We start from the raw sequence: 19027 nt of genomic DNA, 5'->3' as shown, positions 1-19027 counted from the left end.
TCACATAACAAGCTCCTTGTATTCATGCTACTTGGTATAGTAATGTGATATTTGGGGGCTCTATGGACCCCCTAGGTTATCTGTTTGGTGGCATGCGCCTGATCTCTGAGGAATAGCAACCCTTACTCATGCCTAGGGGAATATAAAGGAAATAAGGTAGGTAGGCGACGGACCTCCGTGGAGTAGTATGCAGCTGCATGAAAAGACACTGCTCTAAAGCTCCAGCTGATCCTATTAGTTACTAACCTAGGTAGATACCAATGAGGCACCTAATAGTAAGCGATACTCGGTAATGGTTTACAAGTGTCGTTGTCATAAGATCTTGTTTTCCCCGCCTCTTCAAGGCTACTATGGAACGGCCCAGAGAAGCTCTTTGCTTTGTATATGAGTTCCGCTTAGTCATGACTATATATAGCATTATTGATTTGATCCTGTCACCAACTTGCGTTTATACGCTTATAGGGGGTTTGCTTACTTATTATGTCCTTCTAGCCGTATATAACGTATCTCCCTTACAACCCCTACACCAGTTTCCTGGCCCGAAGGTAGCCGCTATGAGCTATCTATACGAGGCATACTTCGACTGGTGGTTAGTAGGGAGATATAGTCAAGAGATCCGACAGATGCACGAGAAATATGGTAAGCTTTCTCTTCTGTATGACCAATCCTTAACACCCCGAGATCACATGGAAATCAAACCAAACTTATCTCACAACAAAACTGGCAGGACCAATAATCAGGATAAATCCAGATGAGCTGCACTGCAATGACCCACGATTCAGCGATGAGATTTACGCTGGCGGAAATCGCATTCGAGACAGGTGGCAGCACCAGCTGAATACCGGCACTGGACCTGTGCTGCTCAGCGAGTTCTCGACTGCCCCGCACGAGTTACATCGGATGCGAAAGGGCGCGTTCGCCCAGTTCTTCTCTCGCCAGCAAGTATTGAGTCTTGAGAACGAGGTGCATGATTTCACACAGCGCACTGTGGACAAGATGCTGCGCTACGCGAATAAAGAGCCGTTCGATGTGAAAGAAGCATTCAACTGTTTCACTGCGGACAGTGAGTAGCGCTCACGATTACTTTGACTCCTTTTTCGACAGCGCATATATGATGAGATACATTGCACCGGTCAGAATGCTTGCGCAGTATATCCCCATGGCAGCTAGTAACTACATGGGCAAGAATGTGAAAGAGTTTACCAAAGAGCTGATGGTGGTGATCCCCAAATACATCCAAGCGGCACTGGACCACCCGGAAAATGGTAGAGTATTTGCGGATATAATTGGATCAGAACTGCTCCCGGAAGAGGAGAAGACCATGTACCGTCTTTCGGGCGAAGGGTTTGGCCTGTTAGCAGCAGGTACGGAGACTACTGCTGTAAGTCGCAGTCCCTATATCTGCCTAACCTAGGCATATTAACTTGCTTTTATCTGATAAACTCCATAGGCCACGCTTACTGTCATTACATATTATCTCCTCGCCCAGCCCACTGCCTATTCCCGCTTACTAGCAGCTCTGAAGGGTGTAGATCCATTAAATCTCAAGTGGACCGACCTCGAGCAACGCCCGTACTTGTATGCCGTGATCCACGAGGCCTTGCGCTTTACCCCTGGCGCCACTCACAGATCTTCTCGGATTGCACGCGATGAGGACTTGGTTTACACGAGCAAAGATGGCCAGGTCCGATGGGTCATTCCCAGGGGTACCCCTATCGGCATGACCTCCGTCATTAACCACAGCAACGAAGAGATATTCCCAGACCCGGATGAGTACACCCCGGAGCGCTGGATTAAAGAAGGCCAGCCGAACTATGCGCTGGAGAAATCTATAATCTCATTTGGAAAAGGGAGTCGGTCGTGCATTGGGATGCAGTATGTAAAGCCCTTACCTTTTATTGTTTTGGCTTCCAAAATATGATCGTCTTCCAATTAGACTTGCGTACTGTGAGCTGTTCCTCATGACAGCTGCCTTAGCGCTGCGTGTCTTGCCGAGAGCTCGTCTATTCGAGACTACCATTGAGGACATTAAGTATCACCATGATCTTGTCATAATTCAGACCATCAAAGGCTCTGTGGCTACACGCATTGAAATATTATCATAAAACATGGTAGACAAAGGGGTAATGCTAAGGATTGTGTCAGAATGGTTGTTAGACCCGTTACTGATCATTACCGAATTAAGGGGCAAGAAATCAACTTTCTTCTTCTGCGAAGATATGGTAAGGGGTATCATATAGGGGCCATGGAACGCAAATTATAATATAATCCTATTCATCATAATGTGCCTAGCCAGTGAACCCAGAGAAACTATTGATGACCGGTCTCGAAGACTGCTACCCAGAATGGATAGGTAGTGCCCGCGCAAATCCCCCCAGAGGATCGCCCGATCAATTCTAGAGTAACATCCTTCCCCTTACCCAGAAACCCACACAACCCGGAAATAATATACAATACACCAACCCGAACCCGAACCCTCCCGAAGCCCTAAAAAATACAGTACTTATGTTCACACGACGGACAAGCCTTCGCGCCGCACTGCGGCTCCGGGCAACCGTAAGCCCACGTCTTACGGACCTCCCCGCAAAACATGCACTCTGCACTGCCCTGGATCTTCGGCCAGCCGAACGGCGGGTGCTCGCATTCCTTAGCATTCGGAGGCTCGGCCTGTCGCTCCCCCCCTGTGGCAGTTTCTGCGTCTCGGTGTTCCGCCATGCCTCTCCAGAAGAAACACAGCGCCCGCTGCTTCTCCTCGATCAGGATGCTGTTGAGCCGCTGCCGCGCCGCGCGCTCCTGCTGGGCGCGGACCCGCTTCGTGGCCTCTTCCGACCGCCTCTCGGCTTCCCGCTCTTTCTGTGCCCAGAGGTTCTCGGCTTCCGCTTCTTGTTGTCTGCGAAGCTGTTCTTGCGCTGCAGCCTCTGCCGCCCGTCTTCGGACCTCCCTCTGGTAAATCACTCGGAGCATGCAGGCTGCAACCTCTTTCCCCCGCCGGAGCATCTCGGCTTCTTGGAGTATGGTTTGTCTTTCTTGTTGCATGCGAGCCATCTCTTCGTACATGCGCTGTCTTTCTTGGTTCACGAGGAGTCTTTCTCTCGCAGCCGCCTCGTATAGCTCCTGGGCTTTTCGCGCGGCTTCCTCGGTACCCGCTTCAGATTCCCGAGTATTCTCCCCTCGCTTCCGCTCCTCCTCGGCCCTCGCCCTGGACGCTTCCATCTGCTCTTTCATCTTGCGCTCACTCTCGGCCGCCGCCGCCTTCTGCTGGGCCTCGCGCTGCGCTGCTTCGCGCCGCATGGTTTCTGCGTGTCTGCGTTGGGCTTCCTGCTGTTGTCTGTACACGGCCCAATGTCTTTGCAACGAGGCACCATAAAAAACATTGTATTGCTTGCGCTTCGTTTCATCTTTGAGAAATTCGTAGGCTTCGCGGACCTTGATTGAAGATACCCTTCGGTTAACCTAGGTACTATTTCCGGGCTACATCATAGGGGCTTGAGATGTTCCGTGAAGGGGGGGCTTGATGAACAAACCTTGCGAAACTCTTGGGCGTCGACTGTTTTGCCCGGGGCCTTCTTATCTGGGTGATGTCGCCTCGCCAGCTTAAAGAAGGCAGCTTTGATTTGTTGAAGGGTTGCATTCATGGACAACCCTAGATCTGCATAGTAATCTGGCGTCGTAGGTTGTGATATATTAGGGAACTGCATTTTTCCGTGGATTGTTGATCACAGTCGAATTGGCAATATACGTAGCCAGGGGAAAGGAAGTATGTTGCAGGTGCTTATTGACATTAGGTTAGGGCCGACTTGTACCTATATCAGGTTGGCGCTGCGCCAGCGTAGTCAGGAACCAAGCAAACTTTCCTCCTTCTCTCGTCCCGTTTCTTAGTTGCAGTATACTCCAACAAATTTTCTTGATCAAGAATAATGAGAGCCTCAGATACGATGTTGGTGTGTCGAAATACAGAGGATAGGCGAACGAAAAGGCATCAAGCATGCCAGCGCAAGCGTGCACTTTCGTTATTGGACTTTTTGTTTGATTGTATCCGATTCGATATCGAGAACGCCCATCGGAGGGGATACCGTCATCACAAGTAATAACCTGGGCTTTAAGTACCTACATATACTGAGCGGTATTTCATCTATGATGTGATCCAGATATCCTATCCACTTGCTAGGTAATATATTGCTGCAGGCATGGCTGCAACCAAAAGGGAAGAAAAAGATAGAAGAGAGCTTAACTATGATGGCATGGTGCCAATATCGAGGGCAGAGCCTTGTGGAGCTATGGCGCATAACACGTTTGAAACATAGATTTCTTCCAACATATTGAATATGCAAATGTCATTCGCCTATCTAGCCAAAGTTACAAACGAAACAGCAGGCTACGGCCGCTTGCCGCCGGAGCTGGCGTTTGATAGATGTCTTGAGGGTTGTATTGTACAGGGCACGCGGCAGTAAAACCGCCTGCTGGAGTAGCACGGCTCTAGGTATGTATACCTATGTACTTGGTTGGAGCTGAGAAGACGACATAGGATGGTCAAGAGTTACATAGGGCTTATCCAGGTCGTTTGCAAGAGTTTTTTATAGCAATTATCTGCAGGATTTACAAGGGTAGCTACCAACAGTTTGGGATCTGGTACCGTAGCATGTCATAGGCGTTCATATCACCAACACCCGTGGATCTTGTGGCGTACGGGTCGATACCTGTACATCCAGTTAATAGGGGTAGCAGGCGCCTACATGCTTTACGCAGATGAGGCAGATGTCATGCCCACTACCCATGTTCCAATCTACCGAGTTTTGCTGTGCAACCCCAGCCCTACGACAGAGCCTCAACAAGTGGCGTTGTGTGCTCGCCGGCTCCTCTCAGCTGGGGATTATTGTTCATGCCAAAGACATATAATGCCTCAAGTTCAGATTTCATACTTGATCGCTGGCATAATTGAAACCGTGCTCGTTACTGTCTTTTCTTATATACCCAACTGGGGAGCTCTAAAAGGGGGCTGGAAGATTCCAAAGTTGTGATTCTATTTATAGGCCGCCTACCAACGGTAGTTAGCCGAGTTTTGTTGCATGTATTGTAGGTACCCAGGCGCTTCCCACTCTTTTAGGGCAAGTTACAGCCTTGGAGGCCTTCCAAGTTCCAACACCTGGAGAAAGCGGGGGGCCATGGGGGCCATGGGACCGCAGCTTTGGAATCTTCCAGCCCATTTCCCACGAAAAACACCCATCTCCAATGTTGTTACTGCATTATCCCCAGCGATATGTATGAAGACGGCATATGCTATCTTATTGCTCCTGGTGGTATATGATATAAAGGACGAGGATGAGATGCATATCCATTGTTAGGGACCAGGCTGATCGACTTTCTGCTCAGCGTGCTTGCGGTTTTCTTCGCCCCCGTGCTGGACTTGGCAGACCCATTCAACCTTGGGGGCTGTATTTACTTCTCGTTGATTTGATCCTGAGTCTTGTCGTTTGCGATACAGTGCCGTTGGTTGGGGGCCAACGGATTAGGAGGAAGGGCTTGCTGAGATAGTAAGAGAAGAGTCTTCCTTTCCCTTCGCACGAATCAATCGTTCGTTCGACCTACGTGCATGAGGGTTAATAGAATATGTATGCGGACATCACAGCCCAGCGTTTTGGCACATGTTGTGGAATTTCTGCGGCGGCTCTAAGCGAGGAGGGTAGACGCCGAAAAACCCCCTATGTGGATGCAGGATGGTGGATATATTACTTATTATTATGTTACTATTTCAATTCAAGACGTCCTAAAGTTCGACGAAGCTATTGAACTAGATGCGCTTAAGTCGATTGGGTATCTCACCAATACAGCTTCCTTGGCCTATACCGTGTCAACAATCTTGACCTCCGGACCTTCAATCTTCTTCACCTTGCGGCCTTCCCACCACGACATGATACCAGCGAACATGGCCACGCCACAGCCCAATCCAATAAAAGTGCCCGTCGCCCATGTCTGATGGCTTCAGTTAACCTTGATCTATAAAGAAGCATAGAAGGATGCGAAAGGGGGGGAGTGTAACGTACAGGTCGCTCCAGCCGGTTGTATGCCCACATATAATACGACAACACGCATTGGATTATCGTATTCAACACCATCATAATGATATTGAACGCCAGCTTCCACAGCGCCGTCGGCGGCGCCACGTTACCCGTAAACGTTACCGCGTGCTTCTCCGTACTCGGCTCGCTACCCAGGGTTTCGTCATCGCGGGCCCACGCCGGCGGGCGAAACCACCCCTTATTCTGCGTCGCCAGCCTCTGCATAGCGTCCTTGTCCTTGCAACTGACGACGCGGATGAAATAGTAGAGGTCGCGGAAGCGCCAGAAGGCGAGCCCGAACCCCGTCACGCAGAACAGCGCGTTGAGGATCTGGCTGTCAATCTCGAGCCACTTTTTCCGCGGCGAGTTGTCGTCGTCGGCGTTGGGGTAGTTCATCGCGGGGGCGACGCCCAGGAGGAGGAAGAATAACATGGCCTGTAAGAGTCAGTGTTAGGATGGGACTTTTTCAAGTCGAATGATGCGCGAGGGTTGAGGTGTTGACCCTTGCGATGGATATGTAACTTACGCCCCATGCCTGTTAGCTTCGTTAGCATTCATCACAGTGATAGGCGGATACCTGTTCATTGAGGGATCTTCTTTATACATACCACGATATTGAGAAAGTAAATCATAATACAGAACCCCACCGGCGTGCGACAGAACTTCCCAAGCGCCTTCAGGCCATTGACGATCGTCGGGCCCCATTTCTCCTTCGGCTCGTCCCTGTACTTCTCGTGGAGCGTGTTGGTCCGCCTCGGAGGTCCTGGGCTCTGCTCCCGCCCTTCTTCCTCCAGGCTCCGCAGCGTCTCGACGGTGCGGATGGGCACCAGCTCGCCGTCGGCCTTCCGCACCGCCGTGTGCGCCGTGTACCCTTGCGCATTGAACTCGAGGCCCTCGCTCAGCTCAGACACGCGCAGCTCGGTCAGGTTGGGCGCCTGCGCGATCACGGTGCCGGCCGCCTGCCACATGCCCACCTGCGGGTTCGCGTTCATGAGCGATATGGAGGCGCTCCGGACACGCCCCCCTATGCCTTTGTTGGTGTTGGATGAGTCGGCCATGGTGTTAACACAAGATCATTATTGTCTACCACGAAAGGTATGGTGGCGTGTTTTGGGATGAGATGCCGAAACTGTTCGATTGAAATCCAGACCAAGAGTTTTGCGGCTGGTTTTTACGAGGTACCTAGGTAAGGTAGGCTTCAAGGCTTGAGATGGGGTGTTGAGATAAGCTTCTACGCGGAAAGAAAGAGTTGGAGTACTATGCAAGCTACTGACTTAGCAGTAGATAGGTGGGCAAGAGCTGAATGAGCTCGTGCCTGGCCTGGCTTGGAGGAAAGGTAGCATTTGGATCTAAACTCCACTAATATGAAAGATCAAATATACATCTATCGACGCTAACAATCGTATGGGTCGTATATTTTTTGCTTTGTCTACTATTGAGGTACCTAGCCTAGGTAGCGTCCCTAATGAGATCCTTTGACTGGTTTAGGGCCTAGGTTGAGTCTGGTTGACAATGCCAATATACGCGTATACTAGCACATGCAATTCCTTCAGAAAATATGGACCTTGAACATTTCCTTGTTTGATCAGGACTCGGCCATAAAGGGTTAACGTGCTCATGTGTACCCATGTGCTATAGCGACAATAACTGGAGAGATGGATTCGACTAAGCTGGAGGTAGCTAGGTTAGGTTGTGAAAGGTTACCGACCTGGCAAGTTCCGAGGCTTTTTTTATTTTTGTCTTTTTACTATGCGCCGTACTATCCCCTTGAATGGCATAAGGCAGTAGTACGTCATGCTGTCGAAACCTGTGAACTTTCATGACTCAATGAATGGGATTTATCCAGTGCTTTGTCCTACTAGGTACTACGTAGTCAGCATACTAGATACTATTGGTAAATGAACAATGAATATCTTCCTACAGATCCGACATATCCTTAGTGTAGCCTATCACAAACAACAATTTGACTGAGACTTTGTTTCGCTGTCCTTGAACTTTGGGTAACATTTTTCACAGCTTCAGCATAGAACGCTAGACACCAGCAACCCCTGAAATTCAAACAAGCCTTAGGAACTACCGGCTTCATAACGGCTATTAATGACTAGCCATTAGCAGAGGGAATATCATTTACCATACCGCGTGTAGATCAATAACTAGCTACCTACCTAGTAGTAAGTATGTAGCCAACTCGCATTCCTTTCGTATTTTTTTCGTTTACTTTTCAACTCTGTCTTTCATTTCCATGTCAACCTTGATCTTACCACGGATTAGTTGCTGTATGATTGGATAGGCCGACAAATATTAGACAGCCTGTACTACTTGGTCGATTTCGAGCAAACACGGCATTTGCCGGACAGCTACCTACCTAATCAGAGCTCACTTCCCAATACTTATATATGTTCAAGATGCCAAGTCAACGGTGAATGGAGACGGCTTATTCTCGCATATCCACCTGAGAGACCATCTCGATTCTTATGAAAGTGTTCTGTCGCACGGGATACCACCATGCCATTCAACAGGCTGAGGTCCGACGCCCCCGGGCAGCTCACCGTCGGTGATGGCATGACTCGCACCTCCAGTCGGGTCAACAGCGATGGGCGGATGATGGTGCAATTCCACCGGAACCCCCGGGAACTTGCAACGTGGCTTAAAGGGTTCTACGAGAATGCCGGCGCGCCCGAGAGGAAGATCTTCGTGCCACAAAACGGTGGCGGTGCATCTCGCGAAGAGAAGACTAGCGGCACTGGACCGCGGCTCAATATCGCTATTCACATCGTCGGCTCCCGGGGAGATGTCCAGCCATTCATTCCGATCGCCCAGATGCTTAGTAGACCTCCGTTCCACCACCGGGTTCGCATCTGCACGCACCCTGTGTTCAAGGACTTCGTGGAGAGCAAAGGTCTAGAGTTCTTCAGCATAGGGGGCGATCCCGAAGCACTAATGGCCTATATGGTGAAGAATCCAGGCCTGCTCCCGAGCAAGGAAAGCTTCAAGGCGGGGGATATTAGTAAGAGGAGGAAAGAGATGAGTGAAATCATGCATGGCTGCTGGCGCGGTTGCATCGAGGCAGGTGACGGGTTAGGAGAAAAAATAGGAGCTTCTGACGTGATTTCGGCAAGCGATTTATTCATTGCGGATGCGATTATCGCCAACCCTCCTTCGATGGCGCATATCCACTGCGCAGAAAAGCTGAGCATACCTCTACACATGGTGTTCACCATGCCATGGTCACCGACACATACATTCCACCATCCCCTCGCAGCGATGCAGTACGGCCAGACGGAGACGGGTACAGCTAACTATCTTTCCTTTATGATGATGGAGCTTTTGACTTGGCAAGGGTAACTTCGCCACCTTCATTCAGTGTCCCCCCTTTTACCCGCCAACTAATACTTTTCATAGTCTTGGCGATGTTATCAATACATTTCGAACGCGAACTTTACAGATCGATCCTATCAGTCCACTATGGGGCCATCAATTATTAACGAGACTTCGCGTACCCTTCACATACCTATGGTCGGAGTCACTCATTCCCAAACCCCCAGATTGGGGCGATCACATCAACATCGCCGGCTTTTCATTTCTCTCCCAAGCCAACTCGTACACGCCACCTCCAGACCTTGCAGAGTTTCTCGATGCTGGTCCTGCGCCGATATATATCGGCTTTGGATCTATCGTCGTGGATGACCCCCAAGGCCTTACTCAGCTTATCTTCGAGGCTGTTAGGATAGCCGGAGTTCGCGTCATCTTATCTAAGGGATGGGGAGGTATTGGCGAAGGAGACGTACCTGACCATGTCTACCTCGTAGGGGATTGCCCACACGACTGGCTATTCCAGCGCGTATCATGTGTTGTTCACCACGGCGGCGCAGGAACAACGGCGGCTGGGCTCGCAGCAGGCTGTCCTACAGTCGTGGTGCCGTTCTTTGGAGATCAGCCTTTCTGGGGGCAGATGATTGCCCGCGCGGGTGCCGGACCCGAGCCTGTTCCGTTTAAAAAGATAAAAGCGGAGATCATGGCAGAGAGCATCCTGTTCGCCCTGCGGCCGGAAGTCCAGCAGGCAGCTGGGGAGCTAGCGCGACAAATGGCCGAGGAGGACGGGGCGAGCAGCGCAGAACGGGGTATCCAGTCTCTCCTAGATGCCGAGGGCCTGAGGTGCGACATCTGCCCCAACCGACTCGCGATATGGAAACACAAGAAGACCGACGCCCACCTCAGCAACTTGGCCGCCTACTACCTGATAAACCAGGGGATAATCAAGATGTCCCACATACAGCTCCTCAAGCACAAGAACTGGTACGTCGACGAGGGCGCAGAAACAGTCCTAATCGGCGCCATCGCAGCCTGCAGCGGCTTCTTCACCGAAGTCGGCCTCGCAACCTCGCGCTACGCACAAAGCCTAAAATCCGGGCCCCCTCCCCGAACCCGGCGCAAATCCTCCCTGATCCCCCTCCCAAGCAACCACCGCAAACGACAACAACAACAACAGAACAGCGCCCCCCAAACAGCAGCATCGGCATCCGAGGGCACCGAAACAGCCACAACAGCAACAGACGACGACACCAGCTCCTTCTCCCCCTTCGAGCGCGACCTCACGCCCAAGCAACTCGCGAAGCTCGCGCGCATCATGGCCGAGAAACCCTTCAAGCCCAACAACCCCAACGACGACCGCCTGTGCCTCGAAGACGAACTCCTCGACCTCGAGTCGATCCGGCGGCAGGCCACTCACGGCGGCGGCGAGCAAAAGGCGCACGGACGTGCTCACCACATCCTGCACGCGACGGGGCACTACGCCGCGGACCTCTCGCGCGCGGGGCTCAAGGCGCCGGTCGCGGCGTTCTACAACGTCGCGAACGGGTTCCGGAATTTCCCGTCGTACGTGTTTGGCGTGCAGGATCTGAGGCGGCGAGACGAGATCACGGGGGTGAAGAGCGGGTTGAAGGTTGCGGGGAAGGAGTTTGCGCTGGGGCTGTACGACGCGTTCACGGGAGTCGTGGTGAGGCCGTATAAGGGGGCGAAGGAGGGGGGTGCGAAGGGCCTCGGGAAGGGGCTGTTGAGGGCGGGGTATGGGGTGCTGGGGGGCGTTGGCGCTGGTAAGTTGGTCCGATGCTCATCTAATGCGTGCTGCTCGTCTGAGAAGCATCGAGTTCTCAAGGCTATGGTGCCTAGGCTGTAGTTATGCTTGCTAACGAATTCGTGTATAGGCGTTGTGGGCTTGCCGGGCTACTCGCTCAAGGGCGTCCAGAAGGAGCTCTCGAAACACCGGCTTACGGAGCTCAAGGCGGAGATCTTGCTGATTAGGTTCAGGCAGGGTCTGGATGACTGCCGGCAAGCGACTGATGTGGAAAAGAAGGAGATTTTGGAGAGGTGGAAGGCGCTGCATGGAGCGCTGCAAGATTAGGCCCGTTCGCGAGGGCTTGAGGTTTTTAGGATAAATAAGGAGGGCATAGAGGGGACTCGAGAGTATTGGCGGCTAACATGGTGCATGGGATGGGATGGGATGGACTGGATTGGAATAGATTTCAACTCCTCTTTGGTTATATCGTCAAACGTCCACATCTGTGGTATATTTATTATGTATTTACCTAAGGTTGGTGTGCATTGGGAATAAAGGGGGAAGCGGTTATCTAATGTAATAAATAAACTCCTCTAAACCAAAACCGTCCCACCGGTTTTCTCGAAGAAACTCAGCCAGGTAGTACACATAATATTACCTATGTACTACATAGGGTATCTATCCTTCATATTTCTTTCACAGGGTGCAGCAGCATCGGCGGCAAATCCTCGCCCTCAACATACGCCTCCCATAATCCCTTTGCCCCATCCCCCGTGAACCAATAACTCGCCCCCCACCACGGGCTCGGCGGGAATCCCTCATTCGTGTAGACCATCGATGTCTTCCCCCCAGCCCTATTACTCGGCGGACCCCTATGGATCTCGCGATCGAGATCCTGCGCACTCTTCTCGTTGGTGAAAACGATCGGATGCGGCACCGTTACCGCTTTCAGCCCCTGCAGCAACGCAAACGTCTCCAGCATGGCTTCACTCACTACCCACTGACCCTTCTCTCGCTGGGCCTTGCTGATGGCGCGGAGCAGCCGCCGTGAAGAGCGCGTAATGCTCACGATGGCCGCGCGACGCGGCGTGTCCGTGCCGTTTGCGAAGCCGTGAACCGTGTTCTCGTACACCCAGTCCGTGCCCACGGGGTCGATCGTCGGCATGAAGTTGATCACATCGGCCTCTTCTTCCACGCCCCAGGAATGCACACTTTGGGGTGGTGGTACGACAGACTCGATCCCTTCCGTTGCGACGGCGCCCCAGATGCCAGTATCGCCGATCTCGGCGTCTACCGCGGCCGTGAAGTTCTCGTACGAGTGGTGGATGGCGGGGAGGTAGAAGCGGCCGTTGCGCTCCCAGAGGTTCCGCCGGCTTTGGGCGCGCGCGAAGGAGGTCGCGGATTCCAGGGCCGAGTGGACGTGGCCTGTGAAGCGCAGGTCCATCTCTAGCTGCCAGATGTGGTCGTACTGTGGGAACTGGTGCGAGAAGATCTGGAGGGCTTGGTATATCTGGTCTTGTGCGCTAAATGTTATAGCCATTAGTTACTCTGTACTGAGGTTTAGAAATAGATAGCTGCGTTATACGAACCCGTGTTCTTCCACCAGAGGATACCAGGCCTTGAGTGTGTTCTCGTTGTACAAGAAGGCCATGTCGCGGAACTCCTCTGGGACATACTCAGCCAGCCACTTCTTATAAGCGAAGTCGTCTTCTTCTAGGTTTATGTTTGGGTCTTTCACGTTGACGAGGAAGAAGACGTGGTATCCCCCTTGAATCGAGGCCTCAGAGATGAGAGTGCGCAGCCATGCGCGCCTCGTTTCGGTGTATGCGTAGTTATCCCAAGTCCTCAGCACGATTGCAACTCTGCCCGAAGAACCTTTTGGTATCGGTTCCACCTCTTTGAAATGGGGAGGTCGGCGCCATTTGCGGCTCATCACATCCTCATTATCCGGTACTTTATGACCCCTTATGGGAAGGCATTGTCTCTGCAACTGGCCTTTCAAAGCGGATTAGGCATATAACTTCGCTAAAAATATTGGAAGCAAGGAAATACATACCCCATTTTATGCTGGGCCAGTAACGCTCAGTCGAGGAGCGGAACTCGTTTAGCCGGGTCCTGGCTAAGAGACATCGCTTCGAATCGCCTAGAACGTTGGGGTCCCCGATAAGGGGAGACCTGACTGTTTTGCAGTCATGGTAAACTGGTGGCGAGCTCTGCCAGTCTTGCCATTGGCATATCTTAGGAGTCTTCGGAGGGAATAGAATTGCTCTCAAACCAAAGGGAGATTGGTAAGTCAATAAGGCGACGAGGAATAATACCACCGCACTGCCTTGGATGAGCCGTCGTGGGACTGGAAGGTACTGCATCCCGATGCCCATGATGCCGCAACATTGGGGACATGTGTTGGAAGGAGAAGACAAAGAAGTAAAGTGAAATATGACATCTTTTGTGCTCAAGTAGATCGAAACGCTTTGGGGTCCGAGTCGTGAGATTCTTTGTTGGACATGGACTTATAGACAGGGATGGCTGCCGACCCATCTTTAAGGCACCGCGCGTCACTTGTACGGCACACGTACTGAACTAAACCGATCTGATAATCTTAGAAGCACTAAGTGGGCGAGGGATTGCCGTCCCATAGCCTTACGTAGTATCGGATGAATGTCGAATGGAGGGTAATTGGGGCTTAAAGTGGTGGCTAGACCATTCCTGTAAGCAACATCGTCAATAGAAATAGAAGATAAGCATGCCTCGTAATTAGAACAACATCTGTTGGCGCATTACCTGGAATAGCCCCCACGTATACTTACCCGCTAGCTTTATCATTTCCTCGAGCTTACATCACTGTCCCAGGTGTCTACAATTTACCTAATAGTCAACTTCTGCATTAATGATAGGTCCTTAGCAATTCGAGCCTTTCATGGCTTATTTTCAGTCCTATTCGTGTTGATCTTAGATTGACCAGCCATTCCAGCGGGAAGTCATTCGTGAACAATACTAACATGACTGATAACTAACTAACTGCTTGGTTAATTTACTGTTACACTAAACCCTAACCCTAGCACCAACTACCAAGTACCAGCATCGGGCTGGTGGTGGCAGACATCCAAATGGATGAATATTGACATAAAGTCTGCCAAGGTAGAAGGATTGTCAGCACTAGAAATGAGAATACTAGTCGCCAACCACTATTGAAGTTTCAAGACCGTGCCGCAACAAAGGTACTTTTTTTTTTAACCATTCTAGAATCTAAGTGCGAACCTAAGGCCATCCTCATGCTTGGCCCAATCCTCATTGGCTGCCGGCTATCCACTAAGTACATTTGTCACACCCCGGGATAGCACCCCGGGCGCTAGTCCATTCCAGGCCTGGTGCTTCCGGATATGCGCTATTCATAACGTCGTCCGGCCTAGCACAGCTGGCCAGCTTTTCTTAGGTAGATATATACAGATCTATCACGCATGGTGTAGCAGATACGCAACATTATAGCGTGAAGGATCACCATCAACCCAAAAGTTATGACTTAGATTCGTTGCAAAGACGATAACAAAGCCCTCCGCAGTAGCGTTAATTCCTTTCTTGAATCACCAAGATGCTTCTCATGGACCAAGTAGTACCTAGCCCGTATTCTCCATAAGAGGGAACCAGTGTAAATGCCACAACATCGACCTGCACAATTCCACGGCGTGCTGCGGCGTCGCGCGTTGCAACTCGATGCTGCACCCTCTCAGCTTGTGCGCAATATCCCGAGCCTTAGCTATAAACACCTCCACGCCCCAACGATCGTCTTCCCGTCCCGCCATATATGCATACAACGATGCCCGTCCTGCATCGACGTCGCTCATGGCACCTACGGCTATATCTCTAGCCTCCAGCAGCGAAGAACGGATGGGTAGCAGGTAGGGCTTGGTCTCGGGGGTGTGCAGGATCTTTTGCGTTTTAACCGCGCGCAGTATGTTGTCGATGTCGATCGTGATGCGGAAGAGGTCGCGCCATTGTGCGCCAGCGGTGCGTTTGGTGAACGTGTACCGCGCCATCAGGAGCCGGATAATTGTTTCTTCGTTGTAGAATGGGCTATCCATAGTGCATTTCACTGGATTACTAACAAAGACTGTTTACGCATGGAAGACAATAAATCTTTCCTTTACGAGAATGAAGTTATGGGATACAATCGTTCATGTAACTACCTAATATAAGGGTTGTAAAACTTTTCCATCCTTTGTCTTCCCAGCAGCGGTACCATCAGCTGGTTGCAGACTTCCATGGTATGGGTTCTAAACCCTCCTTTGTTCCAAAACGATTGACTGCTGTACAAGATAGAGTGGATCACGTGTGAGCCACGTGATTAGCCCCTTTTTCCCGCACCACCACAGTGGCACTCTGCTATCTCATCCACGTACTTTCTTCCCTTTTCATTTTTCTCACTCAATATTAAAAATATAGAAAACCTCCTGCCGGGTGTAAGTACCTCGGCACCCACTGAAGTGAGTTACCTAGGTGCTCAAAGGTCGAATAATCGCATTCGCGCCGCATCGGCCTCGGCAACAAGCTGCTCATTATGCTTGCGCAGGTGGGTCACAATATCATTGATCTGGTCGTGGGCCATGTGGCAGCCGTGCCAGGCGCAACGGACAGCTGTGTTTCCTGGCTGCTGAAGAGCCGCGGCATTGTGCTGGACTAGATGATCTCGAAGAAGTTGCTTGGGGCCGAAGATTCTCTCGTCACATCCTGGCCACTTACACTCGTAGCCGTGCTTGGTTCTTCGGTGATAGCGCAGAGCGTCCTTCTTCTTGAAGACCATTGTGCAAACTGGACAGATCTGACCCGGGGTCGGATGCTTCGAGGTGTTAGCCATATCTTGTTTGATCATACACATTGGTAGAGAAGCCTCTGGTAGTGAGCGTAGTCTCATTGAGAAAGTATCAATACTGACCTCTTCTTCATCGAGAGCGGTGTCATGAGCGGTACTGCGAGCATCATTGCTCTCAATCGGAGTAGGCTGACGACCGATGTTGAAACCGATGTTGGGACCGATGTTGGGACCGATGTTGGGACCGAGGTTGGGACCGAGGTTGGGACCGAGGTTGGGTTCAGACTTGTAAAAGACATCGAGACGTGTTGGGGAAGACAACTGTCGGCGCTTGAATCCACGCTCTGCGAAAGATCGACCACGGCGCGATGGTGGCGAGGGTAGCGGGTGCCGACCCTTGAGAATAGCCTTTTCCCTCTAGGAAAGCTGGCTTTTGTCCAAGGGCGAGGCCTCCGCAGCAGAGGAAGGAGACGCCGTAGGGGAAGGAGGCGGGGTTACTAATGTGTATCAGCGAGATGTTTTATTTTTCGATAACAATGTAGACGCGAAAAGATGTTCAAGATGATGGTTTTTCATAAGAAAGAGACCATGCGTTCTTGTAAACATCTAATGTTGGAAGGAATAATAGGCAAATTGCACATATTATTCAGATGGAGCTGGAGATAATTTTCATAGGAATCATTTCTTACCTCCCCATGCCATAAGATCCCAATTTCTTTTGAGAGTATATTTCTTGGGCTGGGTGTCCCCCGAACCATTTCCCTTCTGATCGGCCATTTTGTCCGAGAAGAAAATGCGTCGGGTGGAAAGAGGAAAAGGTGAAAGCGGAATGTGGACGTGAGAAAAAGAAAATAATTGAGAGAGTGCCTAAAAGATTAGTTGGCGGCACTGATATAAGGCCAGGCTTCAAATTTTAATGGAATACAAGCTACGCCCAGAACGTCATCACCAAGGGCTGCTGCTAGTACCTGACCTAAGGTGCATACATGTACATACCCAGTGAAGGGGCCTACTTGTATTACTTAGTATCAGTGTACTCCTAGGTAGGTATATGCTTAGAAGCCACCTGGTATACAGGTGAGCTTTCGTGTTGCAAATGTGTTGGCTCAACCGAACGACGACGGCCCGACGTACTCCGAATGTATGGACAGTATAGTTATCACTTGGTATTTACACACCTGCCATACACTAAACATACTTACTGATAGATAAATCATTTCCCTTTTGGTGTAGCGGTATATTTTGGCATGTATACCTATTTAATTTTATTTCGTCAGCCGTTTCTAGAATTGAATATTATCCTCATAGGCCTGCCCATATCACGATCTTATCTCATTAGTAAATATGAAGCTTCAAGAAGTATGGTAATATGTGTTAGATCATAGCCCCAAGGACACAATGTCTACGTGATATCCTACTAAGTAGTGCGTTTGCGCTTGTGTGTATTTTACGAATTCTCTGTTTGTCTAGGGCATTTCTTCTCTCAATCAATCTAACCCTAACCCTTAGTCAAACTACTTGTTTCTACCGAGCTAGTTAATCTGCCCTGGCCAATGATATATTCGTGTAGTATTAAGATACTAGGCAGTTGTGGTATAATTCTTGCGCTATGCGTATTAATAGCATTATATTTTCCTGTCGTATGGGCACGCTGTTGCCTTGGTCGTGCTTGAGAGCACGCTTCACTGCTAAGCAGAACCCACTCTCTACGTTCTAGGATGACTACGGAATCGCAGTTGTAATAACTCAGCTATTGGAGGTGACGCCCTTTCCGAGAGAAATCTTGTTGATACAGAAAATCGGTCGTGTGGTAAGTGCCATCTGCTAGAGGATCTCTACTGATATCTTCTCTGACAATTAGGCCATAGGTTCTTTTCAGGTGCTAAACTATTAATTCTATTCCTTTTGTCATCATGTCAGCGATTTGACGCATGTTACATTCGAGCATTACGGGCTGCCATACCTTCAGAAGCTTTTGCTGTCGTATCCAAGCTTCGCACAGCGAGGGCCAACGCGAAACTGGCAAACCCTCGGTATCCAAACCAAACCCATGAGGCGCATCCGAAAATACGTGAAGTTCAACGGACCCTCCCGCTTTGTTGATGCCCTCTGCTAGACGGTATGCGTTGACAACTGGCACAATGGGGTCGTTATTTGAGTAAACAATGAAAGTCGGCGGAGCAGGGTGCGACAACTGTTCGTCGGGTACGACAGTATCATAGAGCGCTTGCTTGGCTGGTGGATCTAGAGGAGCTTTATCCGGTACAACAGTGCGGCCTTTGGCGTTCGTCGATATAGGTCCGTAGCCGATGATAGCGAATTCTATCTTTGGTATCGAGGCGGGCGGTCCCCATGCAGCGGGGTATTCAGAAAGAAGTGCGGCTGCGAGATGGCCACCTGATGACAGACCACACACCCCGAGACCCTTCGGCGCTATGTTAGAAAGCTTTATCCGCCGTAAAGATTCCCTAGCATCATCAAGCGGAGCTTGTGGCCCTGTTTCGGCGTTCGGAAACCTATGAACAAGGACAAACGCAGCGAAACCTAGGCCCCTCAGCCAGAGCGCGACTGCGATGCCCTCACGGCCGACCATAAGTTGTGTATAACCGCCTCCGCCAAGAATAAGTACGGCACGGCCATTGGTATAGTTGCTATCTGGGTTGTAGCCGAAAAGCCATGGCCGTGTAACTTTGGTTACTACTGCTTGGTCAAGTGTCCCGTCTATTTCGAATGATCCCCCCTCTGCCTTGTCGTCCCAGAGAGGCCAGGCGGAATCTGCGTCAAGTGACAAAAGACAACTCATTGTTAACAATATATTGGTGTAAAATAGAGAAGTAGCCTATAAAACAGGCATTTATATTTCGATTTTATGTTTAATGATAGGTGTGTCTTGAGATTCGGTGATTCGGTGCAATCCTAAGGCGAGGTAAATAGAGAATGCAACTAGTTAGCTGCCTGCTTGTATCTACATGCAGTGCCTACACTGCCTAGTATCCAGTACCTAACCCCAATGGCAAATTCAGTTTTGCATATGGGGCATATTCTTTGTTTATAAGTGGAATACTTGCTCACACGCATCTTAGTTACGAGAATCAATCGACTCTTCTT

At 50.5% G+C, this 19027-nt stretch overlaps 8 protein-coding genes across 8 annotated transcripts; 4 read left to right on the top strand and 4 right to left on the bottom strand.

Moving 5' to 3' along the window:
* Window positions 1-554: 554 nt before the first annotated feature.
* Window positions 555-1071, top strand: GGS25DRAFT_525524 (cytochrome P450; the record flags this gene model as incomplete). The annotated part of the gene is made up of 2 exons (XM_049264811.1): window positions 555-639; window positions 728-1071. 2 exons carry the CDS (start codon window positions 555-557, stop codon window positions 1069-1071), a joined length of 429 nt encoding a protein of 142 aa, XP_049113146.1.
* Window positions 597-1989, top strand: GGS25DRAFT_453033 (cytochrome P450). The gene is made up of 3 exons (XM_049258858.1): window positions 597-639; window positions 728-1381; window positions 1451-1989. Exons 2-3 carry the CDS (start codon window positions 1112-1114, stop codon window positions 1919-1921), a joined length of 741 nt encoding a protein of 246 aa, XP_049113145.1. The 5' UTR covers window positions 597-639; window positions 728-1111; the 3' UTR covers window positions 1922-1989.
* Window positions 1990-2422: 433 nt separating this feature from the next.
* Window positions 2423-3854, bottom strand: GGS25DRAFT_453027 (uncharacterized protein). Its single transcript, XM_049258857.1, has 2 exons — window positions 3525-3854; window positions 2423-3426 (listed from the first exon to the last, which is right to left on the bottom strand). The coding sequence occupies exons 1-2, from the start codon at window positions 3696-3698 to the stop codon at window positions 2488-2490; spliced, it is 1113 nt and encodes a 370-aa protein (XP_049113144.1). The 5' UTR covers window positions 3699-3854; the 3' UTR covers window positions 2423-2487.
* Window positions 3855-5169: 1315 nt separating this feature from the next.
* On the top strand, window positions 5170-5783 carry GGS25DRAFT_453017 (uncharacterized protein). The gene is made up of 2 exons (XM_049258856.1): window positions 5170-5531; window positions 5627-5783. The coding sequence occupies exons 1-2, from the start codon at window positions 5320-5322 to the stop codon at window positions 5682-5684; spliced, it is 270 nt and encodes an 89-aa protein (XP_049113143.1). The 5' UTR covers window positions 5170-5319; the 3' UTR covers window positions 5685-5783.
* GGS25DRAFT_507484 (uncharacterized protein) lies at window positions 5627-7594 on the bottom strand. Its single transcript, XM_049262388.1, has 4 exons — window positions 6665-7594; window positions 6583-6591; window positions 6042-6491; window positions 5627-5970 (listed from the first exon to the last, which is right to left on the bottom strand). Exons 1-4 carry the CDS (start codon window positions 7112-7114, stop codon window positions 5839-5841), a joined length of 1041 nt encoding a protein of 346 aa, XP_049113142.1. The 5' UTR covers window positions 7115-7594; the 3' UTR covers window positions 5627-5838.
* Window positions 7595-7884: 290 nt separating this feature from the next.
* GGS25DRAFT_534692 (glycosyltransferase family 28 domain-containing protein) lies at window positions 7885-11627 on the top strand. The gene is made up of 3 exons (XM_049265804.1): window positions 7885-9397; window positions 9459-11149; window positions 11261-11627. Exons 1-3 carry the CDS (start codon window positions 8562-8564, stop codon window positions 11455-11457), a joined length of 2724 nt encoding a protein of 907 aa, XP_049113141.1. The 5' UTR covers window positions 7885-8561; the 3' UTR covers window positions 11458-11627.
* Window positions 11107-14097, bottom strand: GGS25DRAFT_507478 (uncharacterized protein). The gene is made up of 5 exons (XM_049262387.1): window positions 13920-14097; window positions 13169-13807; window positions 12702-13107; window positions 11262-12635; window positions 11107-11150 (listed from the first exon to the last, which is right to left on the bottom strand). Exons 2-4 carry the CDS (start codon window positions 13488-13490, stop codon window positions 11798-11800), a joined length of 1566 nt encoding a protein of 521 aa, XP_049113140.1. The 5' UTR covers window positions 13491-13807; window positions 13920-14097; the 3' UTR covers window positions 11107-11150; window positions 11262-11797.
* Window positions 14098-15610: 1513 nt separating this feature from the next.
* On the bottom strand, window positions 15611-18811 carry GGS25DRAFT_534688 (Alpha/Beta hydrolase protein; the record flags this gene model as incomplete). The annotated part of the gene is made up of 2 exons (XM_049265803.1): window positions 17883-18811; window positions 15611-16336 (listed from the first exon to the last, which is right to left on the bottom strand). Exons 1-2 carry the CDS (start codon window positions 18720-18722, stop codon window positions 15611-15613), a joined length of 1566 nt encoding a protein of 521 aa, XP_049113139.1. The 5' UTR covers window positions 18723-18811.
* Between the last annotated feature and the right edge of the window lie 216 nt (window positions 18812-19027).

Source organism: Hypoxylon fragiforme (assembly GCF_022984875.1).
Source record: "Hypoxylon fragiforme strain CBS 206.31 chromosome Unknown GGS25scaffold_9, whole genome shotgun sequence".
Classification (NCBI taxonomy): domain Eukaryota; kingdom Fungi; phylum Ascomycota; class Sordariomycetes; order Xylariales; family Hypoxylaceae; genus Hypoxylon; species Hypoxylon fragiforme.
Note: the sequence above shows the minus strand (reverse complement) of the source record. Positions and strands in the feature narration are given on the sequence as shown.

What these genes read in the sequence shown, in the direction of transcription:
- GGS25DRAFT_453033 (XM_049258858.1), top strand. Translation starts at nt 1,112, where the DNA reads ATGATGAGATACATTGCACCGGTCAGAATGCTTGCGCAGTATATCCCC. An exon ending in CAGGTACGGAGACTACTGCT is followed by an intron (nt 1,382 to 1,450) that starts GTAAGTCGCAGT and finishes TAAACTCCATAG; the next exon opens with GCCACGCTTACTGTCATTAC.
- GGS25DRAFT_453027 (XM_049258857.1), bottom strand. Translation starts at nt 3,698, where the DNA reads ATGCAGTTCCCTAATATATCACAACCTACGACGCCAGATTACTATGCA. An exon ending in ACGCCCAAGAGTTTCGCAAG is followed by an intron (nt 3,427 to 3,524) that starts GTTTGTTCATCA and finishes TCTTCAATCAAG; the next exon opens with GTCCGCGAAGCCTACGAATT.
- GGS25DRAFT_453017 (XM_049258856.1), top strand. Translation starts at nt 5,320, where the DNA reads ATGAGATGCATATCCATTGTTAGGGACCAGGCTGATCGACTTTCTGCT. An exon ending in AGGAAGGGCTTGCTGAGATA is followed by an intron (nt 5,532 to 5,626) that starts GTAAGAGAAGAG and finishes CGGACATCACAG; the next exon opens with CCCAGCGTTTTGGCACATGT.
- GGS25DRAFT_507484 (XM_049262388.1), bottom strand. Translation starts at nt 7,114, where the DNA reads ATGGCCGACTCATCCAACACCAACAAAGGCATAGGGGGGCGTGTCCGG. An exon ending in ACAACCGGCTGGAGCGACCT is followed by an intron (nt 5,971 to 6,041) that starts GTACGTTACACT and finishes TGAAGCCATCAG; the next exon opens with ACATGGGCGACGGGCACTTT.
- GGS25DRAFT_534692 (XM_049265804.1), top strand. Translation starts at nt 8,562, where the DNA reads ATGCCATTCAACAGGCTGAGGTCCGACGCCCCCGGGCAGCTCACCGTC. An exon ending in GAGCTTTTGACTTGGCAAGG is followed by an intron (nt 9,398 to 9,458) that starts GTAACTTCGCCA and finishes TACTTTTCATAG; the next exon opens with TCTTGGCGATGTTATCAATA. An exon ending in GCTGGGGGGCGTTGGCGCTG is followed by an intron (nt 11,150 to 11,260) that starts GTAAGTTGGTCC and finishes ATTCGTGTATAG; the next exon opens with GCGTTGTGGGCTTGCCGGGC.
- GGS25DRAFT_507478 (XM_049262387.1), bottom strand. Translation starts at nt 13,490, where the DNA reads ATGGGCATCGGGATGCAGTACCTTCCAGTCCCACGACGGCTCATCCAA. An exon ending in CTGGCCCAGCATAAAATGGG is followed by an intron (nt 13,108 to 13,168) that starts GTATGTATTTCC and finishes CCGCTTTGAAAG; the next exon opens with GCCAGTTGCAGAGACAATGC. An exon ending in CCTCTGGTGGAAGAACACGG is followed by an intron (nt 12,636 to 12,701) that starts GTTCGTATAACG and finishes TATAACATTTAG; the next exon opens with CGCACAAGACCAGATATACC.